At 48.6% G+C, this 26,642-nt stretch overlaps 10 protein-coding genes across 10 annotated transcripts; 6 read left to right on the top strand and 4 right to left on the bottom strand.

Moving 5' to 3' along the window:
* Nucleotides 1-431: 431 nt before the first annotated feature.
* Nucleotides 432-1,029, top strand: EJ05DRAFT_489868 (uncharacterized protein; the record flags this gene model as incomplete). Its single annotated transcript, XM_033745827.1, has 4 exons — nt 432-627; nt 692-756; nt 811-853; nt 914-1,029. The coding sequence occupies 4 exons, from the start codon at nt 432-434 to the stop codon at nt 1,027-1,029; spliced, it is 420 nt and encodes a 139-aa protein (XP_033596133.1).
* Nucleotides 1,030-1,933: 904 nt separating this feature from the next.
* Nucleotides 1,934-3,203, bottom strand: EJ05DRAFT_480155 (uncharacterized protein). The gene has a single exon (XM_033744817.1). It carries the CDS (start codon nt 2,843-2,845, stop codon nt 2,066-2,068), a length of 780 nt encoding a protein of 259 aa, XP_033596132.1. The 5' UTR covers nt 2,846-3,203; the 3' UTR covers nt 1,934-2,065.
* A 1,464-nt stretch (nt 3,204-4,667) lies between these two features.
* EJ05DRAFT_504775 (uncharacterized protein) lies at nt 4,668-6,207 on the bottom strand (the record flags this gene model as incomplete). The annotated part of the gene is made up of 2 exons (XM_033747622.1): nt 4,668-5,418; nt 6,083-6,207. The coding sequence occupies 2 exons, from the start codon at nt 6,205-6,207 to the stop codon at nt 4,668-4,670; spliced, it is 876 nt and encodes a 291-aa protein (XP_033596131.1).
* A 2,063-nt stretch (nt 6,208-8,270) lies between these two features.
* On the top strand, nt 8,271-12,713 carry EJ05DRAFT_514635 (uncharacterized protein). Its single transcript, XM_033748546.1, has 2 exons — nt 8,271-9,030; nt 9,083-12,713. The coding sequence occupies exons 1-2, from the start codon at nt 8,609-8,611 to the stop codon at nt 12,303-12,305; spliced, it is 3,645 nt and encodes a 1,214-aa protein (XP_033596130.1). The 5' UTR covers nt 8,271-8,608; the 3' UTR covers nt 12,306-12,713.
* Nucleotides 12,714-12,778: 65 nt separating this feature from the next.
* EJ05DRAFT_533504 (kinase-like protein) lies at nt 12,779-14,013 on the top strand. The gene has a single exon (XM_033749126.1). It carries the CDS (start codon nt 13,000-13,002, stop codon nt 13,837-13,839), a length of 840 nt encoding a protein of 279 aa, XP_033596129.1. The 5' UTR covers nt 12,779-12,999; the 3' UTR covers nt 13,840-14,013.
* Nucleotides 14,014-14,273: 260 nt separating this feature from the next.
* On the top strand, nt 14,274-16,166 carry EJ05DRAFT_457597 (NAD-dependent deacetylase sirtuin-2). Its single transcript, XM_033742535.1, has 2 exons — nt 14,274-14,659; nt 14,712-16,166. The coding sequence occupies exons 1-2, from the start codon at nt 14,537-14,539 to the stop codon at nt 15,894-15,896; spliced, it is 1,308 nt and encodes a 435-aa protein (XP_033596128.1). The 5' UTR covers nt 14,274-14,536; the 3' UTR covers nt 15,897-16,166.
* Nucleotides 15,907-18,483, bottom strand: EJ05DRAFT_457594 (acyl-CoA/sterol acyltransferase). The gene is made up of 2 exons (XM_033742534.1): nt 17,321-18,483; nt 15,907-17,273 (listed from the first exon to the last, which is right to left on the bottom strand). Exons 1-2 carry the CDS (start codon nt 18,237-18,239, stop codon nt 16,192-16,194), a joined length of 2,001 nt encoding a protein of 666 aa, XP_033596127.1. The 5' UTR covers nt 18,240-18,483; the 3' UTR covers nt 15,907-16,191.
* A 551-nt stretch (nt 18,484-19,034) lies between these two features.
* EJ05DRAFT_504771 (lectin family integral membrane protein) lies at nt 19,035-20,352 on the bottom strand (the record flags this gene model as incomplete). Its single annotated transcript, XM_033747621.1, has 2 exons — nt 19,035-19,162; nt 19,215-20,352. The coding sequence occupies 2 exons, from the start codon at nt 20,350-20,352 to the stop codon at nt 19,035-19,037; spliced, it is 1,266 nt and encodes a 421-aa protein (XP_033596126.1).
* Nucleotides 20,353-21,085: 733 nt separating this feature from the next.
* Nucleotides 21,086-22,448, top strand: EJ05DRAFT_457592 (uncharacterized protein). The gene is made up of 3 exons (XM_033742533.1): nt 21,086-21,349; nt 21,402-21,470; nt 21,529-22,448. Exons 1-3 carry the CDS (start codon nt 21,190-21,192, stop codon nt 22,212-22,214), a joined length of 915 nt encoding a protein of 304 aa, XP_033596125.1. The 5' UTR covers nt 21,086-21,189; the 3' UTR covers nt 22,215-22,448.
* Nucleotides 22,449-22,599: 151 nt separating this feature from the next.
* EJ05DRAFT_469876 (uncharacterized protein) lies at nt 22,600-26,631 on the top strand. Its single transcript, XM_033742921.1, has 3 exons — nt 22,600-23,646; nt 23,735-24,239; nt 24,294-26,631. The coding sequence occupies exons 1-3, from the start codon at nt 22,675-22,677 to the stop codon at nt 26,477-26,479; spliced, it is 3,663 nt and encodes a 1,220-aa protein (XP_033596124.1). The 5' UTR covers nt 22,600-22,674; the 3' UTR covers nt 26,480-26,631.
* Nucleotides 26,632-26,642: the final 11 nt, after the last annotated feature.

The raw sequence follows: 26,642 nt of genomic DNA, 5'->3' as shown, positions 1-26,642 counted from the left end.
GCATGTATTGATAATGATTGATCCATGCCCATGTTTTCCCCCTGGCCTCCCGACTCCCTATATTCTCTTATCGCCCCCGCTTTGCTGGCGCCTTGACGTTTCTTCACGTGCGATAAGTGCGATAATGGCCTGCTAGGCAGCTGCTACCGATGCCTAGCACTAGTGGATTGCCTAATCCGTCAAGCACGTCCGCATCCTGACTCACCCACGCAACAACCAAGCTTACCCCACGTCATGAGCTTCGGCTTGCTCTTGTCTCTCACTCAACGCTGAACGTTCAGACTGTGCATTTCTCTTCCTTGAGAGAGAGTCTTAAACGCAGATATTAACTTACTTTCACGACTCTCACTGATTCATGTCGCCAAATCCAAACTCTAGCTGGTAGTTCTCTAGTACTGGGCCCCAACGTTCTCAACAGGTAGACGAACACCATGTCGTCCTCTATCCCCATTCCTCGGCGCAAGAGAAAGTCGAGTAGCCACTCCACCTACCATATTAACGAGTCTTCCTCGTCATCCTCCGCGTCGTCGTCTTCATCCTCGTACAAAAGAACACCATTCTCACACAGTCCCACCACTCCACCCCAGGCAGCTATATTCGGCCGAGATCGGAGACCATCATTGTTAAGTATGTCATGGCAAGCGCGAGAATGCGGTAATTACAGTCAGAACTGAGAACTAATTACTGCCAGGCGAGTCGATCTCCAAAACCGAGCACATTGTTATCAACATTGGGCAACCAGATGCACCACGGCTGGTAAGCACAGTTGAGCCATACTCCGAATCAAATGATACTGACGAGCAATTTCAGATATCGTGCGTCAAGGCATCACAAGGCTTTGACTGGAACCCTGGTGAGTACCGAGCCTCGCATTTACATCAGTTTTGCAAGCATCTAACGGTGAGCTGTGCAGATATCTTCCTCCCATCATACCACGACCACGACTATGGTGACCTGGAGCGCAAACAGGAGCCAGTCAAGGACATCATTCTCACCGATGAAGAGATAAAGAACATGCTCCCGCAATGAATGCCACATCACGATTTTCATTTCAGATTGCTTTATACGTTGTGTAAAGGATACCTCAGATGCATCCTATGGTCATGGGGACGATTTAAGATATGGTTTCAACAAACACACGAAGCGTTACAGAGCTCATAACGAATAACATTGAGCATGGTGTGTGAAAGCTTCGATGATGGAGCATGGCGCTCTTGTTGCGGTTTGTCTTCAAAGGCGTTCTGGGGTGTAAGGGATCACGGAGTCTATGGAGCCCGTACTCAGTCAGCGTTACACTCATCTCCACTCACATAGCGAAATAATATATCAGTGCTGAAGCATGACAAGTTCGCTCTTGTGACGTGGGACTGGTTATGGACATGGTTTCTAGGTTCAAGTTCAAGTCCACCCATACGTGTCTTGCTTTCAGTCCTGTTGCTTCACTCGCCGGTCGTTGATAGGCCCTCATCTCGAGCCCCTTGTTTGATTTCACAAGGCATCATATCTGAGCCCATGTAGGTGATGGGCTACGTGGAGAGCTCAGATTTGTGGAAGCTCTGTTAGTAAGGTCGGTACAATTCACGAAATTTTAAATACTAGACTTAACGTAGGATATCAGTGTGACGTTTCAAGGTTCGGAAACACCGTTTGAAACCGAAAAGCCACGGCTAGGTCCAAATATGAGATACCATTCAAGTGAGAGATATGAGAATAGACATGGAGATGTGAGGGGTACGGTGATTCCTACGAAGAACGTAAAATGTGATACTATAGGATTAAGAAGGCTATAGAATGCTATCTAGTATGTGTCAAAGACAATTCCGATGACATTTGCGTATCTCTCCTCGGAGAAATATACACTAGGTCCCGTCATAAGCTAAAAGGCCAGTATCCAATCCCAAGAACGCGAGCTCGACGAGCCAAACTGCACAAAACCAGTAAAAGCTCCATTGGCTATACCAAAAAAGAAACGATTCTCTAACCACATATTATGTTTCATGAAGCCTCCAAGTCACCCATCCCAGCACCCACCACCACAGCTCCCCATTTCCGTCAAAAATCTCCTTTATTCCTCCGCAATCTCCCCTCTCTGAGCCCCGAAAAGCCACGTCCTCCGCCTCACGCTCTCCACCCCTTTCCCCGCCGTCTGCACCACCATCATCGCCATCCTATCCCGGACCGCTCTCACCCCGAGCGAGCTCTCCGCCGCCCGCTTTCTCTCCTGCCACCACTCCGGCACCGGCTCGCGGAAGAAATCCCCGAGATACAAATCCGCGACTCCGACGTAGTTCTGTCGGCGGCCTGTGGCCGTTGTTTCCGTCGTCGTTGCGCGCCGGAAGTTGCGCCATGTCCAGTGGCCCCATGCCTGGTCTGCTTTGAAATCGTCGCTGTATATGCCGCGCAGCACGAGGTCTTGCCAGTCTACGTGTGCGAGGAGCCCTGGTTGTTGCTTCGGCGATGATGGCGGTGGTGGTAGTGGCAGCGCTGCTGGTGATGACGACGACGCGCTTGCCGCGTGTGTGCTCCAGCCGTCTACGCTGTCTGCCACATCCACATCCGCATCCGGCAACCCACGCGCCATCGGCAAGCCGTGCTTGCGCCGCACCTCCTCGGCCTGCTCGAGCACGTAGTGGTACTGCAGGCGCGCGTCGTGGGAGAAGCAGACGGCGCGGAAGCAGGACGCGCCCGTCTCGCCGAGGACGCGGAAGTAGGCTGCCAGGTAGGCGGGCGGGAGGGTGTGGGCGAAGTGGGTGTTGAAGATGTGGGCGATGTTGTGCCAGGTGAGGAAGGTCCAGCGGCGGAGGTAGAGGAGGAAGATTTGTTGGAAGGTGGTGAGGTTGGGCATTGTTTTGGTGGAGGCTTGGGCGTGTGTGGGATTGGAGGTTTGGTGGGTGGGAAGGATTTGGGATAATTCGGATTGAGGTCGGAGAGGCGGTTGGGTCGTTGATCATAATGATGATGATGATGATGGGTCTTTGAGCATTGGGTACATGCTGGGTGTGGATGTGTTGGTCAGTATTGGTCAGTGTTGTCGTTGGTGCATGTGGTCGATGGTATATTGTGGCGGAGCGGATTAACCTGATCGGTGGAATCTCATTGAAAGGGGATAGATTCCTGTCGTGGTGTGGTTCTCTGTGTCACAGGAATATAGTCATCTACCACGAAGATGCGTTTCCTATAGCAATACTCATTCGTTACTGGCACTCATATACCATCACCCGGACTCGGAGCAGAAACTTCGTCATGTTTATACCTGTCATCTGCTTTCTTCCTCCCCGAGACTATACAAATGCTCGTCGCAGACAAGTCTCCTGGATGACAACAAACTGACTTGTGACGGTCGATGTTTCTGGTCACTTCGTCGACGCATGACAATACGACTTCTTGAAGTTCAACCCGGTGGTATTAGCAGATAAGATTGGTTTCTCTAGTATGAGACGTCGAAGGTGTAGTAACTAAGTTACTCTCGTAAAGGAGATAACCATTAGATGCCAGCACTTTGCTTACTTTATCCCCCAGAGATTAGCCCATCAAGTCCTCCTTTTCGCAATCCAGATATACAGCTTTACTATGCCATGTAAGTCTATCGTTCATGCAACGGGTGCTGGATAGTGTTGAGCAAGATTCTATCTTATTGAGTTACTAGCAGACCATACCACAGTACGTTCCCCCTATAACATATTATGTCTATAGGTCCACTCGCTATCTTTTTCAAGTATGACTTCGTGCCGTGGCAAGCTCGTGCTAATTCTCATAGCAAAACCAAGGATCAAAACGGATCAATACAAGAGGATTTCTCAAGAGTTGGAAGCTATCTGCAGGAAAAGATTCCATGGCCAGGGGCAATGTCTGTTCGTTTGGGCCTAAGGGAGGACGTGCGTGTTCATGATTGAGAAACTGGTGCCCTGATTCCTTGGATATAATAGTGTTGGTGGAGTGCGAGAGTACTAAAACCAGGGAGATATTGAAAGAAGGTACAGAAGAACTTGACTCGCGCACACATACTCTTGCCAGTAGCCCCAGATAACATCTGAACAATACCGAGTCGAAGAGCAGCACTGCAAATTTGTAGTCCTGCGTCAGTCTCCTGTGACTTACCCTGGTCTTATGGAGACCCTTGTATATTCCACTGTTCTTCAAGACCGGACATGAGGCAAGAACAGTATGAAGAAGTCTTACAGACAGCAATAACAGGCTGGCCTCGTTACTAAAAAATTAGTTTCATAGCTTTGGATAATCAATACCACGCAATAAAGGAACAAAAGAGTACATTGTTATTTAAATACATCCAGCTGTGTGGATAAGAGTCCTCACGACAGATGAAAGGGACAATCGTGTCATTGTAGAATGTCACACTATGTACTGTTCACTGGGATCTACAAAGAACGAAATATAGCGAGACTCTGTGGAAGAAAGGCATACTCTTTGTGGGTTTCTGGTGCGCAAGAAAGAGAACTTATTGTATCATCTAAGATATCATGCTTTGTGACATGAGACATTGTTAGGGGCGGAGTACATGACTGCTTACTGCGAAAGCGAAAGCGAGGAGATAGACTTAAAGAGATGATTTAAATTCAGTTGACGGGAAAAGCGCGCTGGGGGGTTAAGGCGTATATATGAGAGAAATAGAATCTCAAGTCGATACACTCTTTTTTCACAAACGGAATTCATTGTTCATCCCTGTGGTACCACAGGCCCGAACGAGCTCGACGGTTCATCCATGACTCTTCAGACTCATGGTGCCTTGATGAGGGTCCTGGAGTATCGTATTCATCGTCCATCTGATGGACGGGTAGATTGAGGGCCTGGAGCGGCAGCCGGTCCTCATCATTGTCGGGGCGAGGTAGATTCTCGAGGTCTTCAGCCTCGAAACCTTGTGTATCATTCTCCACATCCTCGTTCTCATCATAGTCTGGTGCTTCGTCGGATTCGCTGTCGTCGGTGGTCTCCCAGTCAGCCTCTGTGTCAGACTGTTCTGTTCCAGGCGTATCTTCGTTCTGATCCATTGATCTCACTGGGAATGTCAGGCGAGCTGCGAAAGCAGCACCAGCAGCACCAGCCTCAATGGGCTCAGGGGCATCGTCACCAGCAGCTGAGGATTCCATCCTCGAGCTTTGCATGCCGTTGGAGCTGGATTGAAACGCCTTGCGTTTCCTGACCTCTTCGTCGTAATTGCCCCCGGCTCTTGCCCACTCCTCGAAATCACAGTCATCTACGTGGATATCAAACGAGGTCTTTGGGAGGGGCGGATCCTCATCATCCTCTTTGGCTGGTTCTTTCCCCTTGTCGTTCGCACCATCAAACTGGCCTATCAGTGGCTCTGAAGGTAGTGTTTGATCTCGCGGGGAGGCATCTGGAACGGAGAATGGGCTCTGCCCAAAGTACTGCTTGATGCCCGTTGCAGCCTTGAAGTATACTCTGTGGGCTATGTGAACGGTAGTTGTTAGTCAAAATTGAGAAAATGGCAGATGGACATCCTCAGCATCCGATCCACTGAAAGGAGAAATAGGAGATAGCATCCCCAGTAACAAGAAACAGGATCAAGAGGCAGGGTATAACCTACTCATGTTGAGCTAGATAGGATCTGAGATCCTGTTGTGGTTTGGGGTGGTCTGGTGAAGGTGTGAAGGTGTGAAGGAAGAGGCCACTACAACGTTGAAGTGTTTTCAGTTGTGGCGGCTGGCTGTGTGAATTTCTAAGCTAGCGAAGCAAAACAATTGCCAGATTCTCCGTTCCGGAAGTGCCGGTGGCTGTCCTCAGACCAGGTTTGAACATATAAGACATCCTCTCTACTCGATTATGCCACTGCAACATACACAGTCAGTTGTCCAATATGTGAACATATAAGCTTATAGCCATTTGAAGTCGACACGGTCTCATGGGTAATCTGAAGCTGGCTATAGGAAAAGTTGAGGCCTATTGACTGATTCTCTCGAATTATGAAGGAGTGGCTATCATTAATTCAGGTGATAAGTCAGTATGTTAACATCTTTCAATTAGGCTTTCTCACTGCACAAGAGGCACTGTGCCTATCATACACATGTAAACATAGCAGTAGCCTTTTGTATTGCGATGCTCTCACATGCCAAGAAGGACATATTCACAAGATAGCAACTCGATCTTGTTCAAACTTGAACCTAGTATGAAAGGCTGAAAAACTGATGGCATCTCTTTGATTACGCGTGTCGTCCTTAGTGCAGGGGCCATGATAATCTTCTCTATACTGTCCCAAATTGACCAATTGCCCGAAGGCCAAGTTCATTGTGAATAATGAACTTATAATTTGCATTTGTGATGTATATATATATATCTTCTCAGGCACTAGGCTCGTTTTTTAGCTAGTATACAGCTTGCTTAATTACCTAGTCTCGAGTCCTCGACGATCGCGTCAACAAAGGACCTGAACAGCAGATTATCAACCTAGTGGCCGAGGGCTTTAAGCTTTATACGGGCGGAACTATGTATCTTTGAAAAATAATTTTGGAAGTTCTTTGAAAGTCCTTTGAGGGGGGGGCATTCTGATGAACTAGAGCGGTGGAGGGTACATGCATAAATGACTTCATCGTATTCTTCGCTCTAGTAACGGAATCTAGGTTATGATCACTTAGTGCCATAGCGAACATCCCTTCTACCCACCATTGATAGTTTCCAGCTTCATCTGTAAAGTTATTCGTCAGTGACTCTATTATATAGTCCTAATCTTCGCCCTCTACTAATGTTAAGCAGTCACTGCTGAATTGAGCAATCATAAAGGATTGGCCCCACAGTTTTACAGAGAGCCACGCTCAACTTCTCTTGCTCACTCCGGCGCCATTTTCCGATCTCGAAATCCGGTCTCTTCTGATGGACAATATTCCTGAAGTCTAGGACCCCCTTAAGCGCCTTGGACTAGACACCTGTACCTGTATTCGCAACTCTACATCTTTTCTTGAAGTCTTGTGGACCCAGAACAAGTCGAAATGAAGGACAGGTATCAAAGCAACTTTAGATACTTACACGCTGTAGGCCTACAATCGAACAATCCTGACTATGCGGAAAGATTAATGCTGAACCCACCCTGGTCAAACAGCATGGCGCTGCCAGACTTCGAAGACTCTGAGCTTATCGATATGTATTTACCATACCCGACGATCGAACTTTCATATCTATTATTCACGTCGCGTTGCCCCAGTCAACCAGAGCCAAAGCTAGGCGAACAGTTGCTCCTTATCTGTCGTCAGATCCACAACAAAGTACAGAATGCTGACCTACTTAGGAACACCTTTACTCACCTTCCTAGCGTAAAGCCCACGCAGCAGTATGTCCAAAACAGAAGACACGAGTACTGTATGCTCTGAGATGGTAGCATTGAAACGAATCAAGAGTGTTAGATTCTTCTCCCGGTCTGAGGACTTCGAACAGACGATTTTGATACTACGGCCATGATCAAGCTTACCGTCTCTGAACAAAGCAGTACTTCAGGCTTATAGATAGGATACGTTACAACGTATAGAAGAGACATCGAATGAGCAACGGCGATCAAGTGAGTCCTCCACTAGCGCTTCAGCACCTATTTGTTGTAACGCAGAAGAAGCTAGGCCTAGCATATGCCTCCCTTTTACCAAATTACATGAACTAAAGTTCAGTATAGGACCCAACCAGGGATCGTCCAACGTCGTGTGGTATTGCGGCTCAACAATGTACCAGACTGTCCAGTATCCTGCTTTTGGGGCGACTGAGCCTACCTCGACCCAAGATACATAAACAATGACATTCTCAGAATTCGAGGCTACAGACAATTAAAAAGAGAAGAGATGATTCGCAATCACGGGAGCGTTATGAGACTAGCGCGTCTATATGGCAGGCGAAAGAGCTAGAAGACAACTGTAGGCATGTCGTACTTTTTGGATAGATGGGGTCATGTGAAAAGTTTCTAGAGCCCTAGATAAAGGCATATACGATATAGTATAGAGTGGTGACGAGAGGGCGTGTCGCAGTATAGATGTGCAAGAACAATATGAAAGTGGCGAGCATAGCTCTTTTTAATACCGCCTAGGGACTATTGACTGCTGAAGTCATCAGATAACGCCAAAATGACACCAGGGACTCAGCAAACAGTACCTTGACGTCTTTAAGTTGCAGATAGCGTGTACAGGAGAATAATGAGTGTCGGAGGCTTCCTCGGGAACTACCGAAATTTAGCCTAATAATGCCTAAGGCATCCATGAATATTTTAGTCTTCTTTCGACTGATTCCCGCTACGTTCTTTGACTTTCATACATCAAGACTGCATCAAGACTGTATCAATGCCGTCCACATGACAAGTACAGGATCTAGATGATGAAGACATCTACGTCATTACCTATAGGTAGACATGATAGGCCTCCATACCCGAAGGAACTGCAATACCTATTGTCAATCACATGTATGCAACTGTGCCTCACTCTAACAGCCAATCAGACCTACAGTTGAGACAAGACGAGATCACTCCAATCGAACAAGGTGTCATGCACTAGGTGACAGGATGTCAGCGAAGTGCTCAGCCTAATGCCCCGCCCTGCTCTTGCAATTGAGTTTCCAAGCCTTTTTCAACCATGAGAGTCCAGCTAAGGGACCTTTCTTCGAGGCTATGGATCCTATATCTGCGCTCAGTGTTGCTGCTGCGTGCGTACAATTCTTTAAATTTGGCTTGGAGACCGTGAAAGTTTGTCAAGATATATGCGACTCCAAGGATGGGTCGACGAAATGCAATGATGCACTCAAGCGACGAGCGCAGAATGTGAAAGACCTTAGCTGCGAGATTAAATCGTTATCGTTGAAGAATCCGAAGAGTGAGGCTGCTATCACAAGACTCACGGAAGACTGCTGTGCTCGTACTGAAGAGCTTTTGGACCTATTGGAGAAAATACGGAAGTCTGGCAGAAAAAGCTTTTTTGGTAATGCCAAGCGCACTTTGTCTGTTCTTAAAGAGCAAGGAACGATTGCGAACCTAGAAGAGAGGCTAAATAAAAGTCTGGCAGATTTGAGCAACGCACTGCTTCCAGAGATTCTGTCAGACATTAGCAACTATCAAGTAACAGAACACAAGCTCATAATTAAACAGGACACGAATCGATAATCTGACCATGAGTCTAGAAGACAAAGTCTCTATGGTACATGTTGATTTTCGCAAGCGTTTCACGGAGCTCGAAAACTCTCAACGTGCGAAGGACTCGGTCGATTCAACACATCATCGAGAGTTGCGTAGCGATATTGGACAACTTCAGCAGAACATCCGAACCGTCGAAGAAACAATCTATACCGGCAACGACACACTGCGGAATGACATAAGCCAACACTTCGTAGATTACAAAGCCTATATGAATGACACAAATAGCCGTACTGAGCTTCTACGCAGCCTCTTCTTCCCAGACATCACAGTGCGCCAGGAAATGATAAAAAGGCCATGGCACGATACTTTCAAGTGGCTTTTTGATCCTCCGAAGGATCACAAAATCGTATGGTCTGACATATCTACGTGGCTCAAATCCGAGGATGCAGTGTATTGGGTCAATGGCAAAGCCGGATCTGGGAAGAGCACTCTCATGGTTCACCTTGCAGGTCATGACCAGACAATGACTCTCTTAAAAGACTGGGCTGGAAATAGACCTCTCTATACGTTTTCCTTCTTTTTTTGGAAGGCAGGCTCGGATATGCAAAAATCCCTGATAGGCTTGATGCGATCTCTGCTATATCAAGTTTGCAAGGAGATTCCAAGGGCAGCGGGAACATGTTTCATGAAGCTCGGTTTAGCCGTGGGACGAATACCACATTGGACGGAAACACGTCTTAGGTCTGCCATACACGCCGTCCTTTGCGATCTATCGAAGGACTGTCTTTGCATATTCATAGATGGCCTTGATGAATTCGAGGGCGAATCCGATGTGCTCATGGATCTAGTGATGGGGATCCAGGACTTCAAGAACATCAAATTATGTGTTTCGAGCCGTCCTGAGACAGGACTTGTCCGAAGGCTTAGCACCTGTGCACAACTGAGATTACAAGATCTTAATGAGGATGACATCAAGACCTTCGTTTCAGCACAATTGTCGCAATACAAAAAGAACCGCGAGATCCAGGGTCTGGTGGACTCCATTGTAGGGAAATCCGAAGGAGTCTTTCTTTGGGCTTCCGTGGTTACTCAGTCCATCAAGAAAGGGCTTGAGAACTACGATCACGAGACCCTTCTTCAGCGGCGATTGGCAGAAATGCCGCGTGAACTAAACGATTTATTTAGCGAGATGTTTTCCAAAATTGATCCCATATACTACGAATCACTTGCATCCATCCTCTTTCTTATAGATGCACACACAAGGCTTGGGCTACCTACCCTTTCTGTTGCTAGAGTGGCAGCATACCCGAATCTAAGTAAGCCTATATCGGGAGACAGCTTTGTAGCGACGTGTGAGAAAGCAATGAAGCAGATACTAGGCCAGAGTTGCGGGCTAATTGATATATCGAGGAGACCTCATGATTACGATGGTCCCGAAGTACTTCTCCATCGTTATCCCGAACCTTTCCAAATCGACCCAGACAGAACAGACTACGTCTGCCTGGAGTCATATATCCAGCAAGCCTGGTGGATCTCAAATGAAGAACCACTGAACTCCACACTCATTCCGCGCAACGCCCCAGCTTATGCGAAGAGTTTGATCCGTTACCAACATATGGATCTGAACTTTGTTCATCGTTCAGCATATGAATTCGTACTCAGCCTTGGATCCGAACACGAACTTCGACGGCACAATCGGTACACAGACATCGAGCTACCTTCGAGATGGTTGGAGTCCGAGTTTTATTTCTTAATGATTGTGCCGCGCAGCCTGTCGGACATTCAAGAGCCGACAACCACCATATTAAACCTTATTGCATTTAGTCGTTTTTTCGATAAGGACGACCACAGCTATATCATTAACAGGCTTTGGCAAATTCTAGTCTGGCTATCTGGGCTAGGATATTGTCCATTAGAGGAATGCTTAACCTTATTTGAACCAGTTTGGTTTTGGGATCTATACATGTATCGCATTTCAGTACACCGTCCACTCAACGCGCCATGGGAATATGTCATCTCTCGAATTAAGCCTCAGCTCGCCGTTTTGGCTAAGCGACCGTATAAGGTTACACTTTTTCGTGCTATAGCATCTGGAGCTATACGCACGATAAGTGAACGTGTGCAATATGGTTGTCCCGAATACCTTACAGGACTCGCGCTTTTAGCTTTGACACAGTTACTATGTGATGCGGACGACTATCGCAGATCAGTACATCCAGCGCATTGCATATCATCAATTTATCATCGACCTACTCTATCACGTCAAACATGTTCCAGTCATTTCGTTTCGTGGCAGGTATTCGCATGCAGCCGGGAGTGTGGCATAGTAGCTGCGATTTACTCTGGCGAGTGCCTCTTTTGGCTACGGAATCCGCCTCGTAGACGCAGGAAGCATATCTTCGCGGACTTCATTGAGATCATCAACGCTCTGGGCGATCTATTCGAGATAGAAACGACCCGCTGGAATTGCCTGGAGATAAAGCAGCCAGCAATAAATCACAATGGTTCAAGGCTCGTCCAGCAACATTTCACGTCGCAGGAGTGCTACATGTGGGCAAAACACGCCAGAAGAGCTAGAATCTTTGTACAAGGAGACTTCGGTACCATATTGTCGTGGACGGACTCCATGCTGGCTCGTCTTTCTGATGCACGTCAACGGCGCACATCATGGAGGTTTATTAAGCATAAAATAAGTCGACGGATGCCGCGTATCCGTCTCACCTTCGGCTCGATAGCTTTTACTGATGGAGAAGTGTGCAACAAGACTATTCGGGCACGGGCTTATTATGACTTGAGTACACCTACTATCATGGAGTTACTCCATAGGGCTAGTATCGCCGGTTTCTCTAGGGGATATAGCGCGCATGGGGCGGTCAGTTCTACGCACTTTGGTGGAAGTCTTGAACATTTCGAGCAGTTCCAGAAAATGCTTATAGAAGATTTATGGTCGAACGAGAACGGTCAGCTAAACGCGTTCCAGCAGTTGTATGCACTGGCTTGTGTACGACTTCAGCTCGAAGATATCTGGCATATTGACTGTGATTGCGATGAGCGTTCTCAGACTCCACTATTTGATGCTTCATATCCTGAGCTAGGGCCTACATATGGAGATGATGAGTTGTCCGCGAAAGAGTGGGATGATTCTTCCGAGACGAGTGAGGCGAGTGTTCCGGAATATGCCGACTATCCGAAATACAGTTTAGTAGAGCTTTCGAACGTCGACCTTAAGTTCTAAACCAATATACGAGTTACGCATCATGGCTGTGGTTAAATTTAACTTAGCGAAGAAGTACGGTATAGATCGCAAAACAATAAAATGACGACATAAGTACTTCCACACGCGAGGAAATTGAGAATTTCTTCATGCCCGTTGTTTCGCTACTAACAATAAGAACAGCGTAATGGGAGTGTTGAAAGGCGGTACATAGTTAATAGAGTTTCTTGACGATGACTGAACGTCAGAAAAACCAGATGGCTAAAAGATACTTGAAAGGTAAAGCCTCTAATAAGCAGTCAAAAGCATGGCATGCTAGTGAAATAAGATGGGCATCGTTATTAGACTCCAATCCCTGCTACTATGTCTTGTTATTACGAACTACATATTAGAAGAAGCTGCTGACACATAGCCCCGGCTTCCCAGATTGGACTAGTGGCCGGTTAGTTAAATAGCTTCTATAGTCTCTCACTCTCTCTTACTTATAGTAACAACTTACGTGGGAGCAACGGTGGTTGGGTGGTGAGATCCTAGGACCCAACGGCCTCACTTCAAGCTTCATCTAGCCCCTTTCGCTTGTTTCGCTGTCTTTATCATTCCGCCCAGCAGCAAGACATCTGTTCTTACCACCCAACGTGCCGCTTCGCCGGGCACTCGACCGCGATCATTTTCCATTCCATGGCTGAAGATACCTCGCTCCTCATTTCTGATCCAGATGGCGCCCCATTCAGAGCCCTATCCACCGAACAGGAGAACCTTCCTCTCCTGCTTCGCTTTCGTCGGCGCTCTTCCTGCTAGATTGCTGAAAGCAATTCGTCCTCTGCCTAGTATACCGAGCGATTCCTTCCCTATAGGAACATTAAAATTCATTGCCGCCGGAAAATCCTCAGCTGTTTACAGTATTGACAGAAAGAGAGTTCTCAAAGCTTTCCACGAGCACGAGGATGGTGAACTTGAATATCGAGCATATGAGCGTCTTAGATCGCACCCAAATATAGCGAAGATATTAGGTATCATGAAGGATGGTTCTATCGTACTTGAGCGAGGTACGAGCCTTCGATCGATTTGTCGGGATCCCACCGCTGCCGACATACCCATACAGACGAAGGTTAAGTGGCTTAGACATGCCGCTAGGGGCTACCAACACTTGCATAGCTGTAACATTGTCCATGGCGATGTTGGGTGTAATAATCTTATTTTAACGCGGAAGAATATCGTTAAGTTAATCGATTTTGAAGGCTGTAGTATCGACGGTGGAGAAGCAGGTTCATGCTATGAATGGTTTAGTTATCGACCCTCTATACCTAGCGTAAGCCAACGGACGGATGTCTTTGCATTCGGTTGCGCAATCTACGAAGTCGTAACTGGAAGACCACCACATTACGATCTTGAATCATCACGGAACCAAGATAGGGAGGTCGAGCAGCGATATATAGATGGCCATTTTCCTATTGTTGCCGATCTACCCATGGGACAACTAATGCAAAGTTGTTGGCTTAGCAACCATATAACAATGAGTGAAGTTGTTCAGACTTTAGAAGCGTTTGTTCCCTAGACTGGAATAATTCACGCGAATGTTATTTCTATCGTTCCATTGATGTAAATCATCACAATCTATATAATCTACTGTTCTAGGAAAACATCACAACAACTCTTTAGCAGCCCGATGATTACGATTGCTACATAGGTCCGTCGCTCGTGGTTCCAACGCTAGTCCATTTTATCAACCTTGTATTATTAGTACACAGGACCAATCGGCTTAGATACAACTCACCCATTTAGTTTGGTAGATTTCTTCTGCTGATATTCCAGAATCCCTACATGCTGGACAGGGACCCCTTTCCCTGGATTACAGGAAATCCAGAATTATGTCGGACATCGGCGATCCGGGTATACCCGTACCCACTGTTGCCTTGCGAAATACCGGGCCCTCTGATAGGTGCCTGGATGGATACAATTCCCCACAAAGTCTTCGACCTGCGACTGACGCTCTGATCTACCCTCACCCCACAATTCGCCTAATAGTTCTGAACTTCATTCGCGCCTGTGAATGCCTCGACCGACTTCTCAAGGGTTTATACAGCCGCTCAGCCCCGAGACTACAGGCATAGTCTCTAAACATAGGTCGCAAACATAAGGCACATCGCCAGGAGCTGCAATCGAGCAAGCCGTGGCACGAGCACGAGAAAGGCAAGGGCAAGAGCAAAGGCAAATCTAAACACAAAGAGAAAGGAAAGAGAGGGCTCTCTGCCATGGGCCAAGAGAATAGCACTCCGATAGATGAGCACACGCCCCCGGACACGCTCGAGAGCAGGACGCTGGAGGCTCTGGCCAAGTACATCAAGGATGGCGAGCCAAAGAAAATCGTCGTTATGGTTCGTTTGCTGGACTCGTGTGGCTACGAAGAGAAGCACTAAATCTGTGTAGACGGGCGCAGGGATCTCGACCAGCGCGGGGATACCCGACTTTCGCAGCCCAGAGACCGGGTTATATGCAAATCTTGCAAAGCTGAATCTGCCATATGCTGAGGCCGTGTTTGATATAAGCTTCTTCAGAAACAACCCCGAGCCATTCTACACTCTTGCGCAAGAGTTATATCCTGGAAAATACCGCCCGACTATCACACACTCGTTTATAAAACTCCTCCACGACAAAGGCCTGCTACTGAAATGCTTCACACAAAACATAGACACACTGGAACGCGAAGCCGGTGTCCCGGGTGACAAAATGGTCGAAGCCCATGGTAGTTTCGCCGGACAAAAGTGCATCGAGTGCCGCGCGCCGTACCCGGACGCCCTGATCAAAATCGCAATCCATGAGAAGACCGTGCCCCACTGCGAAGCCTGCAACGGGCTCGTGAAGCCCAACATTGTCTTCTTTGGCGAAGCCCTCCCTGAAGAATTCTTCCTGAACAGACACCTGCCTGCCACCGCCGATCTCGCCATCGTCATGGGCACAAGCCTCACCGTGCAGCCCTTCGCCGGCTTACCCTCCGAATGCGCGCCACACATCCCGCGACTGCTGATCAATAAAGAAGTTGTCGGTGACTTCGGGTACCGCGCTGACGACGTACCACTCATCGGAGACTGCGACACCGGCGTGCGCGCGCTCGCAGAGGCTTGCGGCTGGCTCGAGGAGCTCGAGGCGCTGTGGGCGCAAACACAGCCCATAGCTGCCGTAGATATGGGCCGGAAGGAGCCGGTGGCCGAGACGGAGACCACAGATCAGCGCGTGGAGGATGAGGTCGAGAGGCTGACGCGGCAAGTTGAGGAGACGCTGCACAAGACGGAGACACACCGCGATTATGTGAATGGGTTTGCGGCAACACATGGAGCGGGCAGGCCGCAGAGTGGAAATGTGGAGGATCTGGCGAGTCAGGTGCGGTCTGCGCTGAATATTAGCCGATCGCAGCAGGACTATTTGGACCGGCAAGTAGATGCGAAGACTGGAAAGTCGTATTCGGATATGTTGGAACCGGGTTCGCCAGTTATGGAGCGATTGAAAGAGGAATTAAAAGTCGAGAGTAGTGTCGCGGAAGGGGGCGCACAGGACCGAGGGTTGAGACATATCTTTCCTTATGCGGAAACGGAATCAAAGGGACCGCCCTTATAGGACCGACTTTGGGAGGGTTGTATTTCTAGAGATGAACAAGGATGAGGTCCACGAACCGGATGGATATGGATGCTGATCGTGAAGGCTGATCTAGGCATGTAATAGATACGAATGACTTATGATATCTCGATATGGAAATGGTATCTAGGAGGAGTGGAATAACCTAAAGGAAGATCCTGACAGCTTACTATGACCGGGGGAATATATTACAGCACAGATACCCATCCAAAAGCAAGGATATCGAACTCCAGTAATGCCTCCAACGATGCCTCCGTAATGCAATACTGCAATATGCTCATACAATAAGATACAAACTCGTGATCAGGCTTGGTCCGATGAATAGACCTGCCCAGAACATGATATTACCGATAGTCTTCCTACCTTTCAGCAGCTTTGTGCGCGACAGTCCAGCCAGTGGAATCTGCAACAACTGGAACGTGAACAGATACCCGCGCACCTTGTGGAACAAACAAAACATGATCAGCTCATGCACACATGCGCTCAGGAAGAACGTCGCGAACATGGCCGTCGGCTTGCTGAAGTGGAACGCAGAGATGCTGCTATGATAGACATGGCGCAAGAGGAAACTATGCACCGGCCGGTTCCAGTCGCGCGCATACTGGTCCCAGCTCACACTATTCCACCAATCGCCGTAGAAGCCACGATCCGCAAAGCGCGTGAGTTCGGCGAGGACGTTGAGCACACATTCCCAGATGACGTACCAGGACAGTAGTTGCTCGAGGAGCATAGGGAATAGCAGGTCGGATAGAATCCAGGGGAATTCGACCCAGCGCTGTTGAAGTGACATGCCTGCTTCCTTCATGCGCACGGTTTCGAGCACGGCTGGGTAGATGTAAGCTTGAGAGACGACCATCATGACCCAGATGCATCCAAAGGTGGCGGCGGTTTTCTCAGCTACGTATAGCCAGTTGATGCGTTCCTGGCGCGGGTATTCGAGCTCGTAGACGAGCGTCGGGAGGACGGTCCAGTCGGCAAAATTGGCAATGTTTAGATTGTTGGGATATGCATTCGCTTTGTTCGTGCAGCGGGCAGAGAGTTCGTCGTCAAGGATTTCAATCTCGGTGTTGATGATCGAGGTGAAGGTGCGGAGTTGATCTCCATCGAGTGGCTCTCCAGATTCGATGGCGGATGCAATGGGCGAGATTCCAGACTTCTCCTTGAGTAGATTGGTTGATGCTTTGGGTCCCATGGAGCCGCGGCGTCTGAGGTTCTTCCCGGCACTCGGACTAAAGTCAATATCTGTGCCAGTGGTTGAAAATGAGCGGCGGACCTGTGGCGATTGTGGTGTAGGTACAATGTCGTCTAATTGTTGAAGCTTTTGCTCCAGCAGCATCTTTCGGCGATATACTTGTGACACTGCCCTGAATTAGTCATATATACCGTCTGACCATGGTAGCACTTACAGTAGCCATTGTAAAAAGCATAGCTATGTTGCTTCATTAGAAAAACGAGGGAGTGTAGCGTAATGAATATGGTATGGGTCCATGGCCATTCTCTGTAGAATGTCCACCCAAGGAAAGCTCCGAGCCATCCGGCTTGCCACACATTCTGTATTATCCATCCCGAAGAATTCCAAGATATCCAGCCCTTGAGAATGGCGAGCTGAAGGACCAGTCCAACGACCGGGCTTGCAGCCATAGCTCCATCAGTCAAACCGAGGAGTATAACGTCGCGACCAAACATCATGTGCAGCAGTTCAGCTCCTCCGAATACACTTCCATGCTCCTTGTAATTGTATGCTGCGATTCGTAATAGCAGCATAGCGAGACAAAGCCAAAATAGTGTAAAGAAGCCATGAAAGGCGGATTCTGAGCTCAGCGGATTCTGTCGATCAAATGTGGTGAATTGCTTCGTAAACATAAGGTCGCGAAATCTCAGTTTCTTCTTCTTAGCTGCGTCTGCTACATCTGCTTCCCTCTCGAGGCTCCTCCGTAGAATCTCCCTAATTTCAGGGTCATCCGCAGTGATTTTGTATCGCCCCTTCCTATCAGTCGTCTCTAGAACAACTTGGATGCTCTTCCTCCGAGCTATCTTTGGCTTTGCTCTCGCAACATTGTCCGCATCTCCTGATGGATAGTCCCCGTCCTTTTGTTCGGTGTCCTCGATGCCTCCCCCGTATGCGTCATCTCGTAAATCGTCGGGATGAGGTCGGAGCTTATCGTAGTCCTCCTCATCAGAGACAGAGCTTCCACTCCAGCTGTCGGAGCTATTTGTGACTGGATTTAAAGCTTCCTCGAAGTCGACTGATCGGTTCTCATTACCGGCTATCTGGTCCAGCCTCTCATTTGAGATGAGAAGACCCTGAGATTCCACTGAAGCCATATAGACGTAGGCGCACAGCTTTCCTGATGCGATCTCAGGCTAAAATGTTGAGCGGACCGAGAGATGGGGCAAAACAAGCTGTAAAGGACGGTACTGAGTTGCGTATCTCGGGGATGATGGCACTCAAGCGGCACGTCAAAAAGCAGCAGAGCGCTTTTCCGGGTGATCTCATAGACGTTGGGGACCTTGTTGTTTGCCGCAGCGCGAGAAAGCTCCAACTCATCCGTCGGCGGAACGACAAAGCGGACTGGCTCGGGCATTATTGCTCGAGCTCAGAACATCTATGTAAAGCCGAAGCCGGGGCCGGGTCAGGGATATGGGTAGCGTGCTGTGATATGCGCATCCATATGCAGCTTACGAACTATGGGGCCGCCATCCATGTCCTTGGTCTTGTTGGCCTTTTCTGCCTTTGCGGAGACGGGTTCCGGGTGTGGGTGTCTTACTCTTCTTCTTTTGAATGCTGCCGGGCCATATTTAGATATAGCAACTCATGACCTTTTTTCATTCATCTGGCCGTTCCAAGCCTTTTCTCCACCAATTGTCCAACAGGATTCATGCTGGTCAAGCATAAGGAACACCCGAGGATTGCTCAGCCGAATATCATGGATGAGGAGTAAAGTCAAGTCACTTGGTCGAAGTCAACAATGACGTCAGCTGGAATGGTGCCCAGTACTCTACCACCCTGAAGAAGGGGTATGTTGCTATAGACACAGTGAAATAACTCAAAAGTTTGCGTCAAACTCCATAATATGATGCATGCGTGCCAGTGCCACTGGAGCCTTCCATGTGATAGAACTACAAATATTTTTTAGGCATGCTCTTCAGCCTTCGCTTGTACAATATATAACCACCAATAAGGATTATCTGGACGGCAATGATGATTAAGACAAAAGTGCTTAGCTTAGGACCATTTTTGCTCATGACTAGACGAAATAGTTAGCTATGTGTGCTGCTCAGGACGACCTGGATACTCACGTTGGTCCATTTGCAGGGGGAGGTTCTGCATCATGTTGCTATGCCCGGCAGTGACCGCTTGCTGTAACGCGTTGATCATGTCTTTGTAGTCTTTGCTTTCGATGTCCTTTTTGATCTCATTCACTCTGTCCTCAATGCGACTTTGCACTTGTTTGGCTTCGTTCACACGTTCATTTATGGGGCGAAGTTGATTATTGGTCTCGACCTGGATTGCTGCTTGCTGTTCATGTAGCTTGGTGATTTGGTCATGGAGAATGCCGATTTGGTAGGTCATGGCTTGTAGCCTGTCGTGCAAGTCTTTGAACTGGGCTTCTTGAGTTTTGATGTCTTCTGCCAGAGAGTCCGGGATAATGTTGTTGCCTCGTGAAGATGGAGGCTGCTTAAATGCTTGTTGGTTTTGTTGTTGATCTCGTCGTGGTTCTTCACGAGTAGTAGATCCAGTCGTAGAGACCCTGAAGCTCGCTACTTCGAATGAATCAGGATTCTCCGCAGATGCAGCTGTGACTCCGAATTGATAGCCCGTGGGCAGGATCACCTGCTCGCTTCGAAAACACGGGATTCCGTCTACCATTACTTCTAAGCCGTTGGCCGTTTGCTTTACGGTCAAAGGTAAAAACTTCCCGGTGTTGCGATACGGGTAGTCGCATTGGCCAAATGATAAAGCGTCCACGCTATGGTGCCCTCTGAAAGACTTTGTACCATCATTCAAGAACCCACGTATCACTCCGCCTCGGCCGCCATACGTGTCGATCTCAAGCATAAGCCCGTCAAACTTGTCAACCGTATATAGGCTGTTTGTGCCCACCGAGCTCTTCCCATCCTTAACGTACCATAATTGCATGTTACCTCCAGCCCTGTCATCCCCTGACGCCCGGAAATTGAGCTCTCCCACCCATTCAGTATTGGGCATCGTATTGATAGACCAAATCGCACCTCTTTTGTTTCCAGGATAAGGTGGCGTCAAAATCACACGATCTGACAACAGGTATGGAGTATACTGTTCGCCGAGTAGTTGCCATCCATCAACGCTCTCGTCATTCGTAGAAATTCTGCCATCTTTGTGTCCAAAGCTTAGATTGTCTAAAGTATATTGCGCTTGTACTGCGGATACGAAAGCAGACAATCCTGCGACTCGCATTATAGATCGCGTTAAACGCATGGTGCTGGTCCGGTCGAAGAATGTCGTCGAGAGTAAGGTAAGGGCGCGACAGGGGAGGCGCGCCGGTTATTAGAACGAGCAGGTAGAGACTGTAGTCTGAGTCCGGGAGAGGACTGAATACAACCGTCAGGACAATAAGAGCGCACACATGGCTCATCGACTTACCAAAGATGCTGATAGAGTGGATGGCGTATGACATGCGATCAATGGCGGGCTATGACACCTGCATAGAATGCGGGCGTGGACAGCGGAGGTACGAAGGTCCAAAGTCTGGGTTGGCGTACTTCGTGGGAGAATGGTATCATGAATTGTCCTGCGCAGCAAGTACTATGGTCTTCGATTCGCAAATGGAAGGGCCAGCTGTTCTGTTTGGTCCCAGGGCACGCTCGTGATTGGCTACAGACGCCAGAAGCTATGAAACTTACTCATTGGGTTTCCAAGATTGCTTTGCTCAATGTGCATGCTTTACTATTGCAGCGTTCCCGAGCTGGATGAAGATGCTTCAGACATGGTCACTCTATCGAACCGAATGACGGTCTAAGAAATTAATATCAGCGTTCTCAAACAGATGAATTATAAAAGTTCAAAGTCCTAGATCATTCGTGCGTCGGCGTAACTAATAGTGTCGGCTTTCGATGGATCCTAGTAGGTCACGTGTAGGCATGAACGTGATCCTGGTACATTTCTCTAGCGAAGCGGAGGAGCTTCAGTCCAGACAGCTCCGCATCGTCGCCTCACAGAACCACCACATCACCGCAGTTTCGAGAGCCCTTCCAAGACATCATTCATCAGCCACATTATTGCGCCCGCTGAAGAATGTCTGGACCTGAAGAGACATGGAAGCGCCTTCAGCGCTCATTGCAGAATGCTCAGCGCAACGGTGGTTTCCCTCCACCAAAAGGTGCCGGCGCCGGTCTTGTTGGTCTTGTCGTCCTTGGTGGTGTTCTGATGGTTGGTAACAATGCACTGTTCAATGGTGAGACCATATCCACTTGGTAAAATCAGAGACTGACGTTGTCTACTCCCAGTTGATGGAGGTCATCGTGCGATAAAATACACGAGGTTAGGTGGTGTCGGCAAGGAAATCTACAACGAAGGTTCGATGACTGCCGAAACTTTACATCCTCCACAGGATTGTTGCTCATTCAAAGCTAGGAACGCATATTCGGATACCGTGGTTCGAGACACCAATCACCTACGACGTCCGCGCCAAACCTCGGAATGTCGCCTCCCTCACCGGTACGAAAGACCTCCAGATGGTGAATATCACCTGCCGTGTCCTCTCGAGACCACGCGTAGACGCTCTTCCACAGATTTACCGCACCCTTGGGACTGACTATGACGAACGAGTGCTCCCATCGATCGTCAACGAAGTCCTCAAGAGTGTAGTCGCTCAGTTCAACGCTTCACAACTTATCACACAACGTGAAAATGTGTCACGCATGGTCAGAGATAATCTCGTCCGCAGAGCGGCCCGATTTAACATCATGCTCGATGATGTATCTCTTACCCACCTGGCCTTCTCACCAGAATTCACCGCTGCCGTAGAGGCGAAGCAGGTTGCGCAACAGGAAGCTCAACGTGCCGCATTCGTTGTGGACAAAGCTAGGCAAGAGAAGTCGGCAATGGTCGTGAGAGCCCAGGGTGAAGCACGTAGTGCTGAGCTTATCGGTGACGCTATCAAGAAGTCTCGATCGTACGTTGATCTAAGAGAATTCGAAAATGCTAGGAACATCGCGCAAATTCTACAGAACGGAGCCAACAAGGTCTATTTAGACTCGCAGGGACTTGGCTTGAACATCAACCAAACTGCTAGCGACAAAGCCGCGAGGGCCAAATGAGCGTTCCGAAAAAGTCAATCGGTCTTTAGTAATATTCGCCTGTGACCAGAATGTCGTACATAGGCAAAGTCTCTGTATTCTAAAAAGGGGGCAATATGTGGTAGCAAAGCATTGTAAGCGGACCTCGCAATCATTCCACTCTGTAATTAGTATGGCGAAAATGAAATGCCTTTGAAAGCTTCCGAGCAATCTCTGGAAATAATTTGACACTTAGCTCAAATGTCTAAATTCCACGCATCAAGAACCAGTGTCATGCACGATTTGTATTATTAGGTGTTATTAACTGCGCTGGGTTACGCCCTGCCTAGATGTGGCCCTACACGTTTCCGTAGCAACTATCATCTTATCAAGGGCATAGCCGCTCAACAATGCCTAAACAACACCTCCTCGAAGTCATTTGCGACACACGTTATCAGTTTGTGCGCCTGGATACTAACAAAGCAGAGACACTACTTTCGATATGGCTGCCACCGATGATCTAATTGACTTTGATCTTATTGAGACACATAAAGAAAACATACAATCCCTTCCGAGCGGCAGGTCTGCAAAAGCTCTCGCTTCTCTATATGCGCCTTTGAGCGTTGGACCCTCTCCCTCTCCATCACAAACACAGAACTTGAACGATGCACTTCGGCACGAGTATGAGAAGGAACTTCTCACGATCGATGAATTAGATGACCCGCTGGATGTTTATGAACGTTATGTGAGGTGGACGCTACAAGCGTATCCTTCGGCGCAGGCTACACCGCAGTCCCAACTTCTTCCTCTTCTTGAGCGCGCGACGAAGGCATTCCTGTCTTCGCCTCAGTACAAGAATGATTTACGGTATCTGAAGTTCTGGCTTCACTACATACGTCTCTTTGATGACACTCCGCGGGAGACATTTGCGTATCTCTCTCGACAAAACATAGGCGATGGGCTCGCTTTATACTACGAAGAATTTGCTGCATGGCTCGAGGGCGCTGGTCGTTGGAGTCAAGCGGAAGAAGTCTACAAGCTAGGAATAGAAAAGGAGGCGCGTCCGGTGCAAAAATTGCTGCGCAAATACAAGGAATTTCAGCACCGCTTCGAGAGCCGACCCCATGATGCGCAAGAGCCAACGAGCCCGGCGCTTCCCACGGTTCGCCCAGCGCTGGCCGCGAAGACCGACCCGTTCTCCTCCCATGCTGCATCACCTGCAGTAGATCCGCAAGCAAGAGGATCTGGCGTGACAGGCTCGAAACCGGGCAGGCAGAAAATGTCAATCTTCTCGGATACGGAGGAGCCACCTCGGAGCGGTTCTAGCGATAGCTCAAAGGGTTGGGATAGAATTGGTTCGCTCGCGGAGAGACGCAAGGAGAATCGTATTGAGGCAAAACCGTGGGCGGGTGAGCAGCTACGGACGGCCAAAACCAATAATGGTGTGCCAAAGATGGCTATTTTCAAGGACGAGGTAAGTGCTTACAGCGATTGCGCTTCCCTAAACTCCCTATTTACGATCACAGGACTGATAGGTGCGGTTATTCTGCTTTTGTATCCAGAGATCATCCATTAATGATAACGAACCCAATCCATTACGAGATATGAAAATGACTTTCAACGAAAAGACTGGTAGATATGAGTGTGTCTTTGTCGACCTCGAAGCGGTGTATCCTTCGTCGACCGTGAAAATCGAGTATTGTTTTGAAGAGTTGCGCGCACGGCACCGCGGCTGGTTAGATTGGGGAGCAGAGAGAAGACGAGAAGAGGAAACTGCCCCAGGACCTGACCAACAGGATGCAGTATTACAGGTGACAGTCGAAGAGAAGTCTGCAATCACAGACACTTCCGCACAGGCTGTCGTTCAGGGAGACCGAGAAGAAGCTTCACGAGACGACCGGCCACTCAAGATTGCGATACACCACGACTACGAAGATTCCGAGAATATGCCCCCAACCACGGTGCCTCTAGATCATGCTGGTCGGGTAAAGAAGGCGCGAAGAGAGGACCGAGCGAACAGGACGAAGAAGATTAGGTTGAAGGAGGTTCACAACGAGACAACCAAAGGTGAGTTGCATTCTGGTCTTACGATCGCGACTTTGTTACTGACTGTGTTCGAAGTCATGACCAACCTTGATTCTCCGACAGGAAAAAAACTCAGGAGGAAGAAAACTGCAGAGCCGACTATGACTATATGTACCCGGGAAGCCATGGACGAGATCTATGGAATATTCAATCAGCCTTTGAAGTCATCACAAGACTCTGAGAATGAAAGTGACGAGGTTTCTAGTGATGATGACTATACGAGTGGCGGCGAAAGTACTACAACTGGACGGATCTCTGTGAGTGCGAGCGATTTTGGTGACACCACGAGTGGAGACTTTACCACCCAGACTGCAGCAGGGGCCGACGACGATATGGATAGTGACGACGATCAGGCTTCTTCAGCTGATGTTAAGAGTGTCTCAGAGTGGTCCGACTTCACAGCTAGCAAACATGTCCCCGAAGGTTTAGCAAAACTGGAGACTGCTGGTGATGATAATGATGACGATGATGACCAGGAGCAAGCAACTGAGCAGCTTTCCTTCGATGAGGCTGCAGCAGAAGACCTAGTCACTCCAACATCCCCGTCAGCTATTGATGAAACGAACTCCAAGTTCGTCCCGGAGCCTCCTGAGGACATGGAAGTACCTACGAGACCGTACCGGGATGTTGGACGCGCTGCACAGAACAGGCTCCCCTTCATGACCCCGATAGTGGAGAAGACGGAGTCATCTCTTGGTGCAGCGACCGCCTTTGCGCAAGCTCAAAAAGAGAAGGACTACTTCAATTCAAAGACTCCTACCAAATCTGCAAAACCTGATGATGACCTTTGGAGCAGTCCTGTCGGAGAAGGCCTCGATGAGGCTCAACGTCCGTTCAAGGTCCCACAGCCTGACCTGAAGATGGCAACATGTGCTGCAAACACAACTGCAACGAATAGTGCAGACTCGCGTAGCCAATGTCTTCCGATACAAAATGGCCCGATCATCAAAGATTCCCGGTGTAATCCAATCAACTACGAGATCAAGAACATCATCCTCAATCAAATCCAGCCACCACTATCTTCGTACGACGGCTACTTCGAAGACCTGTCTAAGACGAATGGAATGTCTGCTGAAATCCGAAAATTCACTAAGGCCGTTTCTAAGGTAAACAGGAACGTCAACGACAAGACGGCCACGAACCTGACGATGCCACCTGTCATACGCCTAGCAGGGTCGGATAGACAGTATGTCGTGAAGAAGGAGCTTGGCAAGGGTGCCTTTGCGCCGGTGTACTTGGCCCATAGTTCCTCTTTAGACGACGACGACGACGATGAACCTGGCATAAAAATGGGCAAGGGCGCGTTCGCAATACCACGTGGGGACCTTGAAGCCATCAAGATGGAAGAGCCGCCTTCTGCCTGGGAATTCTATTTGATACGTCAAGCTAAGCGCCGCTTGGGCGTCCAAAGGCCAGCCGACTCTATCGTTCAGGCATATGAGATGCATATGTTCAAAGATGAGTGTTATTTGGTTGAGGAGTTCAGGAATCAGGGTACACTACTCGATTTCGTCAATCTCGCTAGGGCAGACGCTAGTGGTGGTAATGTGATGGACGAACTGCTCGCGATGTTCTTCACTATCGAACTGCTGCGTACTGTTGAGGGCCTCCATAGCAAGGGTCTGTTGCACGGTGACATAAAATCGGATAATGTTCTAGTACGCATTGCGCACGCCGATGATGACTGGTCTACACAATACTCCAGAGACGGGAAAAATGGCTGGTCTGACCGTGGTATCACCATCATCGACTTCGGTCGGGGAATTGACATGAGAGTTTTCAAGCCAGACGTCCAATTTATAGCCGACTGGACACCTAGTGAAGCCGACTGCGCAGAGATGCATGAGACTCGACCTTGGACCTATCAAATTGACTATCACGGCATTGCTTGTGTTATACATAATCTGCTGTTCGGCAAGTACATGGAAATCGTTGCTGAGCGTGGCACAACGCTCGGGGCCGGTCAAACGAAGACGTACAAAATCCGGGAATCTTTGAAAAGATACTGGGAGACTGAGATCTGGGCGGAGGCATTCAGTCTCTTCCTGAACCCTTTGATGCATCTCGAGGGCGAAGAGGGTCGGAAGATGCCTGTGCTTCACGGCATGCGCACATTGAGGGAGAAGATGGAAACATGGCTGGAAGCGAATTGCGAGAAAGGCGTGGGCCTGAAAGGTCTGCTCCGGAGGTTCGAGGTCCAGATCAAGGAGAGGAGGAAGTAGTTGTGTCAGGAGGGTTCGTTTGCATGTTGAGGAGTTTGTGTTGGACGGATGCATTGCATTGGTTTCGGCGTCTGGTGGTGTAGTGAGCATGCATCGTTTTCAGCGCTCCATTGCTTTAGTCAACTGAATACCGACATAACAGAGTATTGACTGGTTTTCCAAC

The sequence above is a fragment of the Pseudovirgaria hyperparasitica genome, assembly GCF_010093815.1.
Source record: "Pseudovirgaria hyperparasitica strain CBS 121739 unplaced genomic scaffold EJ05scaffold_19, whole genome shotgun sequence".
Lineage (NCBI taxonomy): Eukaryota > Fungi > Ascomycota > Dothideomycetes > Acrospermales > Acrospermaceae > Pseudovirgaria > Pseudovirgaria hyperparasitica.
This window is presented reverse-complemented; position numbering and strand designations above follow the sequence as displayed.

Bases quoted from the DNA above. Each gene is read 5' to 3' on its own strand.
- EJ05DRAFT_480155 (XM_033744817.1), bottom strand. From the start codon at position 2,845: ATGCCCAACCTCACCACCTTCCAACAAATCTTCCTCCTCTACCTCCGC.
- EJ05DRAFT_514635 (XM_033748546.1), top strand. From the start codon at position 8,609: ATGGATCCTATATCTGCGCTCAGTGTTGCTGCTGCGTGCGTACAATTC. The intron at 9,031-9,082 runs GTCAGACATTAG...ATAATTAAACAG, and splicing joins GCACTGCTTCCAGAGATTCT to GACACGAATCGATAATCTGA.
- EJ05DRAFT_533504 (XM_033749126.1), top strand. From the start codon at position 13,000: ATGGCGCCCCATTCAGAGCCCTATCCACCGAACAGGAGAACCTTCCTC.
- EJ05DRAFT_457597 (XM_033742535.1), top strand. From the start codon at position 14,537: ATGGGCCAAGAGAATAGCACTCCGATAGATGAGCACACGCCCCCGGAC. The intron at 14,660-14,711 runs GTTCGTTTGCTG...AAATCTGTGTAG, and splicing joins CAAAGAAAATCGTCGTTATG to ACGGGCGCAGGGATCTCGAC.
- EJ05DRAFT_457594 (XM_033742534.1), bottom strand. From the start codon at position 18,239: ATGGCTTCAGTGGAATCTCAGGGTCTTCTCATCTCAAATGAGAGGCTG. The intron at 17,274-17,320 runs GTAAGTGCTACC...AATTCAGGGCAG, and splicing joins TGCTTTTTACAATGGCTACT to TGTCACAAGTATATCGCCGA.
- EJ05DRAFT_457592 (XM_033742533.1), top strand. From the start codon at position 21,190: ATGTCTGGACCTGAAGAGACATGGAAGCGCCTTCAGCGCTCATTGCAG. The intron at 21,350-21,401 runs GTGAGACCATAT...GTCTACTCCCAG, and splicing joins TAACAATGCACTGTTCAATG to TTGATGGAGGTCATCGTGCG. The intron at 21,471-21,528 runs GTTCGATGACTG...ATTCAAAGCTAG, and splicing joins CAAGGAAATCTACAACGAAG to GAACGCATATTCGGATACCG.
- EJ05DRAFT_469876 (XM_033742921.1), top strand. From the start codon at position 22,675: ATGGCTGCCACCGATGATCTAATTGACTTTGATCTTATTGAGACACAT. The intron at 23,647-23,734 runs GTAAGTGCTTAC...TTTTGTATCCAG, and splicing joins TGGCTATTTTCAAGGACGAG to AGATCATCCATTAATGATAA. The intron at 24,240-24,293 runs GTGAGTTGCATT...CTGTGTTCGAAG, and splicing joins TCACAACGAGACAACCAAAG to TCATGACCAACCTTGATTCT.